Source organism: Heterodontus francisci, chromosome 28 (genome assembly GCF_036365525.1).
Source record: "Heterodontus francisci isolate sHetFra1 chromosome 28, sHetFra1.hap1, whole genome shotgun sequence".
NCBI classification, from domain to species: Eukaryota; Metazoa; Chordata; class Chondrichthyes; order Heterodontiformes; family Heterodontidae; genus Heterodontus; species Heterodontus francisci.
Window position 1 is genome coordinate 2,451,324 of NC_090398.1, and position 16,141 is coordinate 2,467,464.

At 50.7% G+C, this 16,141-nt stretch overlaps 1 protein-coding gene across 2 annotated transcripts; it reads right to left on the reverse strand.

Annotated features, from left to right (window-relative positions):
• Positions 1-467: 467 nt before the first annotated feature.
• Positions 468-2,417, reverse strand: timm10 (translocase of inner mitochondrial membrane 10 homolog (yeast)). 2 transcript variants are annotated; one of them, XM_068008738.1, is made up of 3 exons: positions 2,312-2,417; positions 1,900-2,030; positions 468-725 (listed from the first exon to the last, which is right to left on the reverse strand). In XM_068008738.1, exons 2-3 carry the CDS (start codon positions 1,968-1,970, stop codon positions 524-526), a joined length of 273 nt encoding a protein of 90 aa, XP_067864839.1. In that variant the 5' UTR covers positions 1,971-2,030; positions 2,312-2,417; the 3' UTR covers positions 468-523. The 2 variants fall into 2 exon arrangements, with proteins under 2 accessions (XP_067864839.1, XP_067864840.1); XM_068008739.1 differs by lacking the exon at positions 2,312-2,417 and adding an exon at positions 2,200-2,263.
• Between the last annotated feature and the right edge of the window lie 13,724 nt (positions 2,418-16,141).

The following is a 16,141-nucleotide window of genomic DNA, read 5'->3' on the forward strand; positions in this document are numbered from 1 at the left end:
GTCTTCGATGGGACAGTTTGGGGGACTAGAGGGATGGTCTTCGATGGGAGAGTTAGGGGACAAGAGGGATGGTCTTCGATGGGAGAGTTAGGGGACGAGAGGGATGGTCTTTGATGGGAGAGTTAGGGGACAAGAGGGATGGTCTTCGATGGGAGAGTTAGGGGACAAGAGGGATGGTCTTCGATGGGACAGTTTGGGGACTAGAGGGATGGTCTTCGATGGGAGAGTTAGGGGACAAGAGGGATGGTCTTCGATGGGAGAGTTAGGGGACAAGAGGGATGGTCTTCGATGGGAGAGTTAGGGGACAAGAGGGATGGTCTTTGATGGGAGAGTTAGGGGACCAGAGGGATGGTCTTCGATGGGACAGTTTGGGGACTGCAAGGAGAGGTTTTCAATCTGTGATGAACTTCCCCTTTTTGGACATTGCACCACCAACACGCCCGCAATCCAATGATCAGAAGGCGCAGTGTGATTCCGAAAGCCGGAGTTTATTGATTGCAGTTCTCCCGTGCCCGCGGTGACTTCACTGTGCCACCGCGCCCTGCTGCATTCTCTTCATGAGCTCCTCGTCCTGCATGGACAGGTCCGTCAGCTTCTTGCCCATGCGCTCGTGGATGTCCAGGTACTTGGCAACGCAGCGGTCAAGGCAGACCGACTCGCCCTTGGACAGCTCAGCCTCCTTGTAATGCGGCGGCACACACTTGCGATGGCAGGCATAGGTCATCCTGAGGGGGTTGATTGGGGAAGATAGAACAAAAGATGGGAGCTGAGAAGTGGAATTACCCCCATGCGCTGACCGCCCCCAAACATCATCGTCCTTCTCCACCACCCGCTTCCGTTTGGATTCTCGCTCCAAAAGCGTGCAGGGTTAATAACTGACCCTGGTGGCCCAATCCAACCACCGCCCCCCACCCCCCCCCCCCCACCATTAGGAACAGGAGGAGGCCCAATCGGCCCCTTCTCCGGCCTGTTACATGGGAACAGGAGGAGGCCCATTCAGCCCCTTCTCCGGCCTGTTACACTGGAACAGGAGGAGGCCCATTCAGCCCCTTCTCCAGCCTGTTACACGGGAACAGGAGGAGGCCCATTCAGCCCCTTCTCCAGCCTGTTACACGGGAACAGGAGGAGGCCCATTCAGCCCCTTCTCCAGCCTGTTACACGGGAACAGGAGGAGGCCCATTCAGCCCCTTCTCCGGCCTGTTACATGGGAACAGGAGGAGGCCCATTCAGCCCCTTCTCCGGCCTGTTACACTGGAACAGGAGGAGGCCCATTCAGCCCCTTCTCCGGCCTGTTACACTGGAACAGGAGGAGGCCCATTCGGCCCCTTCTCCGGCCTGATACACGGGAACAGGAGGAGGCCCATTCAGACCCCTCGAGCCTCTTCCGTCATTCAGTGAGATCCTGGCTGATCTGTGACCGAACTCCATTATTCCCGCCTTTGTCCCCTATCCCTTAATCCCTCTGGATAACAGAAATCTATCAATCTCAGATTTAAAATGAGCAATTGATTGCCGTTTGCGGGAGAGATTTCCAAACTTCTCCCACCCTTTGTGCGTAGGAGTGTTTCCGAATTTCACCCCTGAAAAGTCTGGCTGCACTTTGTAGACTTTGCCCCCCTTCGTCCGAGACCCCCCCCCCCCGACCAGCGGAAATAGTTTCTCTCTATCTGGGACTTTGGGCAAAGGGCACACCGTCTCCCTCCAACCCAGGGGCCAAAGTTCACACTGCCTCCCTCCACCCGAGGGTCAAAGGGCACACTGGCTCGCACCACCCCCCCCACCCCACCCCACCCCCGCCACCCCACCCCACCCCCGCCCCCGCCATCCAGGGAGAAGTGGGGTGTCAAAGGACAGACCCACTCCCCCCCGCCAACCTCCGCTGCCCAAGGCCGCACCAACCTGTTGTACATGTCGGCCATCATCTCCACCTCCAGCTCTGCTGCCAACTGCTGCGCCTTGAGGGGGTCCATTGGGAGGTGGGAGTTTGGGGGTGGGGGAGACGGCGGCTCTTGGGGTCACTGGCAACGTCCCTGGTGGCGAGGGGGGGGGGGGGAGGGGGCAAGAGAGAGAGAAAGAGCATTAACCAAACAGAGAGAAAGATCCTTAATGCAGCAAGGCTGCTCGAATGCAATGTGTTTGCAGGAGTCCCTGTGTTTGTCTTTGGAGCTGCAGCAGGAAGACACTGACTCTGCCTCTTACCCACATGAGTCTGTCCTCCAGCTGTGGAACAATAAAGAACATTCAAAAAAAATGGTCACACCCCTGGAATTAATTTTTAATTTTCGAACCAGAATTTTGTATCCTTTCTCACCTGCTGCCAGAGTCTGAGGCCCTTTCCTTCCTTCCGTCACATGGACGAAAAAAATAATAATTAACCCCTGGCAAGAGGCGGCGGATCTTTCAATTAACTTTATTTAAACGCACCCGGCAAGGGCGGGCGGGCCGGCTACCGGCGCCATCTTCGTGAGGGGCAACACACGGCGCGCAGAGCCCCCGAAAAAATACTTATTAATGGTTTTAGAGCAATCAATTCTCTCCTTTCACGCTTTAACCGCCCCCGCTCCCCCCCCCCCCCGTTCCGAATTTTAAGCTTATGTTTCTGAAATGTTTTGTTGACTGTTTGACCCGCACAAAGATGGCGTCCGCTGATGGCAACGAACGAAACCCAGCCCCCTTTGGCCGCCATTGTTGCCGAGGAGGAAACGGGACGGAGGCGAGAGCGAACCGAAAGGACCCGCCTCCTCCCAACAGCGCCAGCGGGAAGCTAGCGGCCACCCGGCTGCGGCGCACGTAGGTCTGCAGATGCCGCGGATTGCCTCTCTTGCAAAATGACACATGTATTGCATTTATTTTTTCTGTCAATTTCTTCCTGATCTTACCCCCCCCCCCCGCCCCCCCCCCTCCGTGCAAGAGGCCCAGTCTTCATCTGTGGAAACAGACAGGGAATACTGGCAGGCTATTCGGCCATGGGAGGCTGCACAACTGGGCCAGCACCCTGGGCAGCGCCCTCAATGGCAGCAAATGATGGAAGCCCCCTTGGCCAGCAGGGCAGGCGGCTGGTTCAAGAGAGAAGGCACGACAGCACCCGCTCAAGGGGCAGCGAAGGATGGGCAATTCATGCCAGCGGTGCCCACATCACCCGCATTTTATCTGTGCCGCGGAAGAAAGCGTTGGAAACAAGACGACAAATATTTATTCAGGGTCCCTCACAGACCCTGCTGTGTGTTGGGGCTGGAAGTGGGGTCTGGGTGGCGGTGGGGGTGGCGGGGGGGGGGTGGGGGTGGTGGGTGGAGTTGCGGATGATCCCGCAGAGTGTATTCAGGGTCTGTGAGTCCACCCGTGCGGTTGATGAATGGGTTAATGTGTGGTGGCGATCACACAGTGCCACTGAATGTGAGCGGGTGGCTGAATAAAGGGATTGTTTGCTCGCAGAGGGATTGTTCGGCAGCTGAGAGGAGAGTCCTGTACCAACCGTTTATGTCTCGCCACTTGCCCTCTTAGTGTCCTCACCCGCTCCTCAGCAGCAACCCCGCCCCCCCCCCCCCCCTCCCCCCGGCCACCCCACACATCCCATCTCCGACTCTCTCTCGGGGGCACTTCTACATTCTAGACGGTGGGACCTTGAGGTTTGCGGGACACCAGGAGGGAGGTAAGTGATGGGCTGCTTCACGCAGTTTGAGTTGATCTCTGCCCTGTTCCTCTGGACTACAGAGGTAGTGAGGTTTGTAGGGGCTGGAGGAGGGTACAGAGATAGGGAGGGTTGTAGGAGCTGGAGGAGGGTACAGAGATATGGAGGATTGTAGGGGCTGGAGGAGGTTACAGAGATAGGGATGATTGTAGGGGCTAGAGGAGGTGACAGAGATAGGGAGGGTTGTAGGGGATGGAGGAGGTTACAGAGATAGGGAGGGTTGTAGGGGCTGGAGGAGGTTACAGAGATACGGAGGTTTGTAGGGGCTGGAGGAGGGTACAGAGATAGGGAGTCTTGTAGTGGCTGGAGGAGGTTACAGAGATACGGAGGGTTGTAGGGGCTGAGGAAGTTACAGAGATAGAGGGGGTTGTAGGGGCTGGAGGAGGTTGCAGAGATAGGGAGGGTTGTCGGGGCTGGAGGAGGTTACAGAGATACGGAGAGTTGTAGGGGCTGGAGGAGGTTACAGAGACAGAGGGGGTTGTAGGGGCTGGAGGAGGTTGCAGAGATAGGGAGAGTTGTAGGGGCTGGAGGAGGTTACAGAGATAGGGAGGCTTGTAGTGGCTGGAGGAGGTTACAGAGATACGGAGGGTTGTTGGGGCTGGAGGAGGTTACAGAGATAGAGGGGGTTGCAGGGGCTGGAGGAGGTTACAGAGATAGGGAGGGTTGTAGGGGCTGGAGGAGGTTACAGAGATACGGAGAGTTGTAGGGGCTGGAGGAGGTTACAGAGATAGAGGGGGTTGTTGGGGCTGGAGGAGGTTGCAGAGATAGGGAGAGTTGTAGGGGCAGGAGGAGGTTACAGAGGTAGTGAGGTTTGTAGGGGCTGGAGGAGGGTACAGAGATAGGGAGGGTTGTAGGGGCTGGAGGAGGGTACAGAGATATGGTGGATTGTAGGGGCTGGAGGAGGTTACAGAGATAGGGAGGGTTGTAGGGGCTGGAGGAGGTTACAGAGATAGGGAGGGTTGTCGGGGCTGGAGGAGGTTACAGAGATAGGGAGGGTTGTAGTGGCTGGAGGAGGTTACAGAGATACGGAGGGTTGTAGGGGCTGGAGGAGGTTACAGAGATAGGGAGGGTTGTAGGGGCTAGAGGAGGTTACAGAGATAGGGAGGGTTGTAGGGGCTGGAGGAGGTTACAGAGATAGGGAGGGTTGTAGGGGCTGGAGGAGGTTACAGAGATAGGGAGGGTTGTCGGGGCTGGAGGAGGTTACAGAGATAGGGAGGGTTGTAGTGGCTGGAGGAGGTTACAGAGATACGGAGGGTTGTAGGGGCTGGAGGAGGTTACAGAGGTAGGGAGGGTTGTAGGGCCCAGAGGAGGTTCCAGAGATAGGGAGGGTTGTCGGGGCTGGAGGAGGTGACAGAGATAGGGAGGGTTGTAGGGGCTGGAGGAGGTGACAGAGATAGGGAGGGTTGTAGGGGCTGGAGGAGGTGACAGAGGTAGGGATGCCTGTTGGAACTGGAGGTGGTTACAGAGATAGGGAGAATTGTAGGGGCTAGAGGAGGTTCCAGAGAAACAGAGGTTTGTAGGGGCTGGAGGAGGCTACAGAGATTGGGAGGTTTGTAGGGGCTGGAGGAGGGTACAGAGATATGGAGGATTGTATTTGCTGGAGGAGGTTACAGAGATAGGGAGGGTTGTAGGGGCTGGAGGAGGTTACAGAGATAGGGAGGGTTGTCGGGGCTGGAGGAGGTTACAGAGATAGGGAGGGTTGTAGTGGCTGGAGGAGGTTACAGAGATACGGAGGGTTGTAGGGGCTGGAGGAGGTTACAGAGATAGGGAGGGTTGTAGGGGCTAGAGGAGGTTACAGAGATAGGGAGGGTTGTAGGGGCTGGAGGAGGTTACAGAGATAGGGAGGGTTGTAGGGGCTGGAGGAGGTTACAGAGATAGGGAGGGTTGTCGGGGCTGGAGGAGGTTACAGAGATAGGGAGGGTTGTAGTGGCTGGAGGAGGTTACAGAGATACGGAGGGTTGTAGGGGCTGGAGGAGGTTACAGAGGTAGGGAGGGTTGTAGGGCCCAGAGGAGGTTCCAGAGATAGGGAGGGTTGTCGGGGCTGGAGGAGGTGACAGAGATAGGGAGGGTTGTAGGGGCTGGAGGAGGTGACAGAGATAGGGAGGGTTGTAGGGGCTGGAGGAGGTGACAGAGGTAGGGATGCCTGTTGGAACTGGAGGTGGTTACAGAGATAGGGAGAATTGTAGGGGCTAGAGGAGGTTCCAGAGAAACAGAGGTTTGTAGGGGCTGGAGGAGGCTACAGAGATTGGGAGGTTTGTAGGGGCTGGAGGAGGGTACAGAGATATGGAGGATTGTATTTGCTGGAGGAGGTTACAGAGATAGGGAGGGTTGTAGGGGCTGGAGGAGGTTACAGAGATAGGGAGGGTTGTCGGGGCTGGAGGAGGTTACAGAGATTTGGAGGGTTGTCGGGGCTGGAGGAGGTGACAGAGGTAGGGAGGGTTGTAGGAGCTGGAGGAGGTTACAGAGATAGGGGGAGTTGTAGGGGCTGGAGGAGGTTACAGAGATAGGGAGGTTTTTAGGGGCTGGAGGAGGGTACAGTGATACGGAGGTTTGTCGGGGCTGGAGGAGGTTACAGAGATAGGGAGGGTTGTAGGGGCTGGAGGAGGTTACTGAGTTACGGAGGGTTGTAGGGGCTGGAGGAGGTTACAGAGAAAGAGGGGGTTGTAGGGGCTGGAGGAGGTTACAGTGATAGGGAGCGTTGCAGGGGCTGGAGGAGGTGACAGAGATATTGAGGAATGTAGGGGCTGGAGGATGTTACAGAGGTAGGGAGGGTTGTAGGGGCTGGAGGAGGTGACAGAGATAGGGAGGGTTGTAGGGGCTGGAGGAGGTTACAGAGGTAGGGAGTATTGTCGGGGCTGGAGGAGGTTACAGAGATAGGGAGGGTTGTGGGGGCTGGAGGATGTTACAGAGATTGGGAGGGTTGTAGAGGCTGGAGGAGTTTACAGAGGTAGGGGGGGTTGTAGGGGCTGGAGGAGGTGACAGAGGTAGGGAGAGTTGTAGGGGCTGGAGGAGGGTACAGAGATGTGGAGGGTTGTACGGGCTGGAGGAGGTTACAGAGATAGGGAGGATTGTGGGGCCTAGAGGAGGTTACAGAGACAGGGAGGGTCATCGGGGCTGGAGGAGGTGACAGAGATAGGGAGGGTTGTAGGGGCTGGAGGAGGTGACAGAGATAGGGAGGGTTGTAGGGGCTGGTGGAGGTTACAGAGGTAGGGAGGGTTGTAGGGGCTGGAGGAGGATACAGAGATAGGGAGGATTGTAGGGTCTAGAGGAGGTTACAGAAATAGGGAGGGTTGTCGGGGCTGGAGGAGGTGACAGGTAGGGAGGGTTGTAGGGGCTGGAGGAGTTTACTGAGATAGGGAGGATTGTAGGGGCTGGAGGAGGGTACAGAGATGGGGAAGGTTGTAGGGGCTGGAGGAGGTTACAGAGATAGGGAGGATTGTAGGTTCTAGAGGAGGTGACAGGTCGGGAGGGTTGTAGGGGCTGGAGGAGTTTACTGAGATAGGGAGGATTGTCGGGCCTGGAAGAGGGTACAGAGATGGGGAAAGTTGTAGGGGCTGGAGGAGGTGACAGAGATAGGGAGGGTTTAGGGGCTGGAGGAGGTGACAGAGATCGGGAGGGTTGTAGGGGCTGGAGGAGGTTACATAGTTACGGAGGGTTGTAGGAGCTGGAGGAGGTTACAGAGATAGAGGGGGTTGTAGGGGCTGGAGGAGGTTACAGTGATAGGGAGCGTTGTTGGGGCTGGAGGAGGTGACAGAGATAGGGAGGCATGTAGGGGCTGGAGGAGGTTACAAGGTAGGGTGGGCTGTAGGGGCTGGAGGATGTGACAGAGATAGGGAGGGTTGTAGGGGCTGGAGGAGGTTACAGAGGTCGGGTGTATTGTCGGGGCTGGAGGAGGTTACAGAGATAGGGAGGGTTGTAGGGGCTGGAGGATGTTACAGAGATAGGGAGGGTTGTAGAGGCTGGAGGAGGTTACAGAGGTAGGGAGGGTTGTCGGGGCTGGAGGAGGTGACAGAGGTAGGGAGCGTTGTAGGGGCTGGGGGAGTTTACTGAGATAGGGAGGATTGTAGGGGCGAGAGGAGGGTACAGAGATGTGGAGGGTTGTACGGGCTGGAGGAGGTTACAGAAATAGGGAGGATTGTGGGGCCTAGAGGAGGTTACAGAGACAGGGAGGGTTGTCGGGGCTGGAGGAGGTGACAGAGATAGGGAGGGTTGTAGGGGCTGGAGTAGGTGACAGAGATAGGGAGGGTTGTAGAGGCTGGAGGAGGTTACAGAGGTAGGGAGGGTTGTCGGGGCTGGAGTAGGATACAGAGATGGGGAGGATTGTAGGGGCTGGAGGAGGTTACAGAGATAGGGAGGGTTGTAGGGGCTGGAGGAGGTTACAGAGATAGGGAGGATTGTAGGGGCTAGAGGAGGTTATAGAGATAGGGAGGGTTGTAGGTGCTGGAGGAGGTTGCAGTGATAGGGAGGGTTGTCAGGGCTGGAGGAGGTTACAGCGACGGAGGGTTGTTGGGGCTGGAGGAGGTGACTGAGATTGCGAGGGGGGCTGGAGGATGTTACTGAGATAGGGTGGGGCTGGATGAGGTTTCAGAGATAGGGAGGGGGGCTGGTGAAGGTTACTGAGATAGTGAGGAGGCTGGAGGAGTTTACTGAGGTAGGCGGGGGGCTGAAGGAGGTTACTGAGGTAGGGAGGGGGGCTGGAGGAGGTTATAAAGAATGGGAGGGGTGCTGGAGGAGGTTATAGAGGTAGGGAGGCGGGTTGGAGGAGGTTACTGAGATCGGGAGGAGGCTGGAGGAGTTTATAGATATAGGGAGGGGTGCTGGAGGAGGCTATAGAGGTAGGGAGGGGGGGCTGGACGAGGTTATAGAGATAGGGAGGCGTGCTGGAGGAGGTTATAGAGGTAGGGAGGCGGGTTGGTGGAGGTTACTGCGATAGGGAGGAGGCTGGAGGAGGTTACTGAGATAGGGAGGAGGCTGGAGGAGTTTATAGATATAGGGAGGGGTGCTGGAGGAGGCTATAGAGGTAGGGAGGGGGGGCTGGATGAGGTTATGGAGATAGGGAGGGGTGCTGGAGGAGGTTATTGTGGTAGGGAGGGGGGCTGGAGGAGTTTATAGAGATAAGGATGGGGGCTGGAGGAGATTATAAAGACCTGGAGGGGGTGAAGCAATGGCAGGATTTGCGGATGAGGATGAGAAGGTGAAAATCGAGGTATTTTCTGCAGAGACTCGGGGACTGGAGTCTCAGGCGTGGGTCAGTCTGCTGCACAACAATGTCATCATTTCAAGGTAAGGTGGAGTGAGCTTTCACCTATTGCTCATGTTGGTCAGGGTGGTACAGGGGTACCTGAAAGACAATGTGTATCGCATCAAACCAAAATAACAACAGGAAACTTAAGTGAGGCGCATGTGTTTCTATGGACTGATCGTGAGATCAACAGAGAGGGATAAAGAGTGCACAGAGAGAGAGCGAGAGAGACAGAGAAAGAGGTAGTGAGACACAGAGAGGGACACACCCCAAGAGAGAGAGAGAGACATACACACAGAGAGATAGATACACACACACTGAGACAGAGAGAGAGAGAGAGATATAGTGAGATGGAGAGAGAGACATACACACTGAGAAAGATAGAGAGACACACACACACCGAGACAGAGAGTGAGATAGAGAGAGACACACGCACTGAAAGAGAGTGAGACAGAGAGAGAGACACACAGTGAGAGATTGTGTGACAGAGAAAGACAAACACTGAAAGTGACAGAGAGAGAGAGGCACAGACACATCCACAGATATTGAGACAAAGAGAGAGACAGTTGGATAGAGAGAGAGAGACACACACACTAACAGATATTGAGACAGATCGAGAGACAGGAAGACACACACATCAAGAGAGAGAGACACGGAGAGCGAACGATAGAGATATGCACATGGAGAGAGAGATAGACAGAGAGACGGGAAGAGAGAGGGATAATGAGACAGAGAGAGAGAGAGAATTCTCCATTAAGTTTGAAAGTGATGTAGTTCATTCTGAAAACAGGGTCTTAAATCTGAACAAAGGAAACTATGAAGGTATGAGGGGAAAGTTGGCTATGGTGAATTGGGAAAATACATGAAAAGATTTGACAGTAGACAGGCAATGGATTTACTATTATTTAATTTAATATTTAATAATTTAAATATTTTAATATTTAAAGAAGTATTACATAGTTTAAACAAATATACATTCCTCTAAGACACAAAAACCCAACAGGAAAGATGAATCAACTGTGGCTAACAAAAGAAGTTAAAGATTGCATTAGATCAAAGGAAGTGGCTGATAAGGTCACCAGGTAAAGTGGTAAAGCCCGAGGATTGGGAGCAATTTCGAATCCAGCAAAGGAGGACCAAGAAACTGATAAAGAAAGGGAAAGGAGAAAACAAATGCAAGCTAGCTAGAAACATAAAGGTGGATTGTAAAAGTTTCTTTAAGTATGTGAAAAGGAAAAGATTAGCAAGGACGAATGTGGGTCTATTACAGGTGGAGACAGGAGAGTTTGTGATGGAGAATGGGGAAATGGTAGAGAGACTAAACAGTTACTTTATGTCTGTCTTCACGGAGGAAGACACAGAAAATCTTCCAGAAATACTAGGAAACCAAGGGATTTGTAAAAATGAGAAATTAATATCACTAAAGAGGTAGTACTCGAAAAATCAACTGGATTGAAAGTTTATAAATCCCCTGGACCAGATGAGCTACATCCCAGAGTATTAAAGGAGGTGGTTATAGAGATAGTGGATGCATTGGTGGTGATCTTTCCACATTCTATAGATTCTCGAAGGGTTCCTGCAGACTGCTAAGTAGCAAATATAACCCCACTGTTTAAGAAGGGAGCGAGAGAGAAAACGGAGAACTACAGACCCGTTAGTTTGACGTCAGTAGTAGAGAAAATGTTAGAATCTATTATAAAGGATGTGATAATCGGACACTTGGAAAATAATGATATGATTGGGCAGAATCAACATGGATTTATGAAAAGGAAATCATGTTTGACAAACCTGTTGGAGTTTTTTCAGGATGTTACTTGTAGCGTAGATAAAGGAGAACCAGTGGATGTGGTGTATTTGGATTTTCAGAAGGCTTTTGATAAAGTCCCACACAGGAGGTTAGTGAACAAAATTAGAGCACATGGGATTGGGGGTGATGTACTGCAATGGATTGAGAATTGGTTAATGGACAGAAAACAGAGAGTAGGAATAAACGGGTCATTCTCAGGATGGCAGACTGTTACTAGTGGGGTACCGCAAGATCAGTGCTGGGGCTACAGCTCTTCACAATCTATATCAATGATTTGGATGTGGGGACCAAATGTCATATTTCCAAATTTGCTGATGACACAAAACTCGGTGGGAATGTAAGTTGTGAGGAGGATGTAAGGAGGCTTCAAGGGGATCTGGACAGGTTCAGTGAATGGGCAAAAACACGGCAGATGGAACAGAATGTGAATAAGTGTGAAGTGATCCACTTTGGTAGAAAACAAAACAGAGTATTTCTTAAATGGTGAGAGGTTGGGAAGTGTTGATGTCCAAAGGAACCTGGGTGTCCTTGTTCATGAGTCACTGAAAGCTAACATGCAGGTGCAGCAAGCAATTAGGAAGGCAAATGGTATGTTGGCCTTTATCGCAAGGAGATTTGAGAACTGGAGTAAAGAAGTTTGGCTGCAATTGTAGAGTCTTGGTGAGACCACACTTGGAGTATTGTGTACAGTTTTGGTCTCCTTATCTAAGGAAGGATATACTTGTGAGTGAGTGTAACGGAGGTTCACCAGACTAATCCCTGGGATGGAGGGATTGTTTTATGAGGAGGGATTGTGGAGACTGGGCCTGTATTCTCTGGAGTTTCGAATAATGAGAGGTGATCTCATTGAAACTTACAAAACTCTTACAGGACGTGACAGGGTGGATGTGGAGAGGATGTTTCCCCTGGCTGGTGAGTCCGGGACCAGGGGACACAGTCTCAGAATAAGCGGTAGGCCATTTAAGACTGAGATAAGGAGGAATTTCTTCACTCAGAGGTTGGTGAATCTTTGGAATTCTCTACCCCAGAGGTCTGTGAAGCTCAATCATTGAGCACGTTCAAGACAGAAATCGATAGACATCTGGATACTAATGACATCAAGGGATATGGAGATAGTGGGGAAAAAATGGCAGAGGTGGATGATCAGCCATGATCTGTTCGAATGGCGGAGCAGGATCGATGGGCCAAATGGCCTACTCCTGCTCCAAGTACCTATATTCCTATGAGATATACACACATGGAGAGGGAATTAGTGAGACAGAGAGAGAGACACACACACAAACAGAGAAATAGTGAGACAGAGAGAGACACACAGAGAGAGAAATAGTGAGACACAGAGAGAGACACAGGGAGAGAGAAATAGTGAGACAGAGAGAGACACACACACAGAGAGAAATAGTGAGACAGAGAGAGGCACAGAGAGAGAGAAATAGTGAGACAGAGAGAGAGACACAGAGAGAGAGAAATAGTGAGACAGAGAGAGAGACACAGAGAGAGAGAAATAGTGAGACAGAGAGAGACACACACAGAGAGAGAAATAGTGAGACAGAGAGAGACACACACAGAGAGAAATAGTGAGACAGAGAGAGGCACAGAGAGAGAGAAATAGTGAGACAGAGAGAGAGAGACACACAGAGAGAGAAATAGTGAGACAGAGAGAGAGACACACAGAGAGAGAAATAGTGAGACAGAGAGAGACAGAGAGAGAGAGAAATAGTGAGACAGAGAGAGAGACACAGAGAGAGAGAAATAGTGAGACACAGAGAGAGACACACAGAGAGAGAAATAGTGAGACAGAGAGAGAGACCCAGAGAGAGAAATAGTGAGACAGAGAGAGAGAGACAGAGAGAGAGAAATAGTGAGACAGAGAGAGAGACACACAGAGAGAGAGAAATAGTGAGACAGAGAGAGAGAAATAGTGAGACAGAGAGAGAAACACAGAGAGAGAAATAGTGAGACACAGAGAGAGACACAGGGAGAGAGAAATAGTGAGACAGAGAGAGACACACACACAGAGAGAAATAGTGAGACAGAGAGAGGCACAGAGAGAGAGAAATAGTGAGACAGAGAGAGAAATAGTGAGACAGAGAGAGAGACACACAGAGAGAGAAATAGTGAGACACAGAGAGAGACACAGGGAGAGAGAAATAGTGAGACACAGAGAGAGACACAGGGAGAGAGAAATAGTGAGACAGAGAGAGACACACACACACAGAGAAATAGTGAGACAGAGAGAGGCACAGAGAGAGAGAAATAGTGAGACAGAGAGAGAGACACAGAGAGAGAGAAATAGTGAGACAGAGAGAGAGACACACAGAGAGAGAAATAGTGAGACAGAGAGAGACACAGAGAGAGAGAAATAGTGAGACAGAGAGAGACACAGAGAGAGAGAGAAATAGTGAGACAGAGAGAGAGACACACAGAGAGAGAAACAGTGAGACAGAGAGAGAGACACAGAGAGAGAAATAGTGAGACAGAGAGAGAGAGACAGAGAGAGAGAAATAGTGAGACAGAGAGAGAGACACACAGAGAGAGAAATAGTGAGACAGAGAGAGAGACACAGAGAGAGAGAAATAGTGAGACAGAGAGAGAGACACAGAGAGAGAGAAATAGTGAGACAGAGAGAGAGACACACAGAGAGAGAAATAGTGAGACAGAGAGAGACACAGAGAGAGAGAAATAGTGAGACAGAGAGACACAGAGAGAGAGAAATAGTGAGACAGAGAGAGAGACACACAGAGAGAGAAATAGTGAGACAGAGAGAGAGACACAGAGAGAGAAATAGTGAGACAGAGAGAGAGACACACAGAGAGAAATAGTGAGACAGAGAAAGAGACAGAGAGAGAGAGAAATAGTGAGACAGAGAGAGAGAAATAGTGAGACAGAGAGAGACACACACAGAGAGAGAAATAGTGAGACAGAGAGAGAGACACAGGGAGAGAGAAATAGTGAGACACAGGGAGAGAGGATTAGTGAGACAGAGAGAGAGAGAGACACACAGAGAGAGAAATAGTGACACAGAGAGAGACACAGAGAAAGAAATAGTGAGACAGAGAGAGAGAGACAAAGGGAGCGAGGATTAATGAGACAGAGAGAGAGAGACAGAGAGAGAGAGAGAGAAATAGTGAGACAGAGAGAGAGACAGGGAGAGAGAAATAGTGAGACACGGAGAGAGAAATAGTGAGACAGAGAGAGAGAGAGACACACACACAGAGAAATAGTGACACAGGGAGAGAGAAATAGTGAGACAGAGAGAGAGAGACAGAGGTAGAGAGAAATAATGAGACAGAGAGAGACACACACACACAGATAGTGAGACAGAGAGAGAAAACACATATACTGAGAGAGTAATAGTGAGACAGAGAGAGAGACACACACAGAGAAATAGTGAGACACACACAGAGAAATAGTGAGACAGAGACAGAGAAATAGTGAGACAGAGAAAGAGAAATAGTGAGACAGCAGAGAGAAATAGTGAGACAGAGAAAGAGACACACAGAGAGAGAAATAGTGAGACAGAGAGAGAGAGACACAGGGAGAGAGAAATAGTGAGACAGAGAGAGAGAAATAGTGAGACAGAGAAAAAGAAATAGTGAGACAGAGAGAGAGAAATAGTGAGAAAGAGAGAGAGACACAGAGAGAGAAATAGTGAGACAGAGAAAGAGAAATAGTGAGACAGAGAGAGAGAAATAGTGAGAAAGAGAGAGAGACACAGAGAGAGATAAATAGTGAGACAGAGAGAGAGAAATAGTGAGACAGAGAAAGAGACACACAGAGAGAAATAGTGAGACAGAGAGAGAGAAATAGTGAGACAGAGAAAGAGAAATAGTGAGACAGAGAAGAGAAATAGTGAGACAGAGAGAGAGAAATAGTGAGACAGAGAAAGAGACACAGGGAGAGAGAAATAGTGAGACAGAGAGAGAGAAATAGTGAGACAGAGAAAGAGACACAGAGAGAGAGAAATAGTGAGACAGAGAGAGAGACACAGGGAGAGAGAAATAGTGAGACAGAGAGAGAAATAGTGAGACAGAGAGAGAGACAGAGAGAGAGAGAAATAGTGAGACAGATACAGAGAAATAGTGAGACAGAGAATGAGACACACAGAGAGAGAAATAGTGAGACAGAGAGAGAGACACACAGGGAGAGAGAAATAGTGAGACAGAGAGAGAGAAATAGTGAGACAGAGAAAGAGACACAGGGAGAGAGAAATAGTGAGACACAGAGAGAGAAATAGTGAGACAGAGAGAGAGACACAGGGAGAGAGAAATAGTGAGACACAGAGAGAGAAATAGTGAGACAGAGAGAGAGACAGGGAGAGAGAAATAGTGAGACACGGAGAGAGAAATAGTGAGACAGAGAGAGAGAAATAGTGAGACAGAGAGAGAGACACAGGGAGAGAGAAATATTGAGCCAGAGAAAGAGACACACAGAGAGAGAAATAGTGAGACAGAGAGAGAGAGACAAAGGGAGCGAGGATTAGTGAGACACAGAGAGAGAGATAGAGAGAGAGAGAAATAGTGAGACAGAGAGAGAGACAGGGAGAGAGAAATAGTGAGACACGGAGAGAGAAATAGTGAGACAGAGAGAGAGAAATAGTGAGACAGAGAAAGAGACACAGGGAGAGAGAAATAGTGAGACAGCAGAGTGAAATAGTGAGACAGAGAAAGAGACAGAGAGAGAGAGAAATAGTGAGACAGAGAGAGAGACACAGGGAGAGAGAAATAGTGAGACAGAGAGAGAGAGACACAGGGAGAGAGAAATAGTGAGACAGAGAGAGAGAAATAGTGAGACAGAGAGAGAGACACAGGGAGAGAGAAATAGTGAGACAGAGAAAGAGAAATAGTGAGACAGAGAAAGAGACACACAGAGAGAGAAATAGTGAGACAGAGAGAGAGAGACACAGAGAGAGAAATAGTGAGACAGCAGAGAGAAATAGTGAGACAGAGAAAGAGACAGAGAGAGAGAGAAATAGTGAGACAGAGAGAGAGACACAGGGAGAGAGAACTAGTGAGACAGAGAAAGAGACACAGGGAGAGAGAAATAGTGAGACACAGAGAGAGAAATAGTGAGACAGAGAAAGAGACACAGAGAGAGAGAAATAGTGAGACAGAGAGAGAGAGACACAGGGAGAGAGAAATAGTGAGACAGAGAGAGAGAAATAGTGAGACAAAGACAGAGAAATAGTGAGACAGAGAGAGAGAAATAGTGAGACAGAGAAAGAAACACAGAGAGAGAGAAATAGTGAGACAGAGAGCGAGAAATAGTAAGACAGAGAAAGAGACACAGGGAGAGAGAAATAGTGAGACACAGAGAGAGAAATAGTGAGACAGAGAAAGAGACACAGGGAGAGAGAAATAGTGAGACAGCAGAGAGAGAAATAGTGAGACAGAGAAAGAGACACAGG

What these genes read in the sequence shown, in the direction of transcription:
- timm10 (XM_068008738.1), bottom strand. Translation starts at nt 1,970, where the DNA reads ATGGACCCCCTCAAGGCGCAGCAGTTGGCAGCAGAGCTGGAGGTGGAG. An exon ending in ATGGCCGACATGTACAACAG is followed by an intron (nt 726 to 1,899) that starts GTTGGTGCGGCC and finishes CAACCCCCTCAG; the next exon opens with GATGACCTATGCCTGCCATC.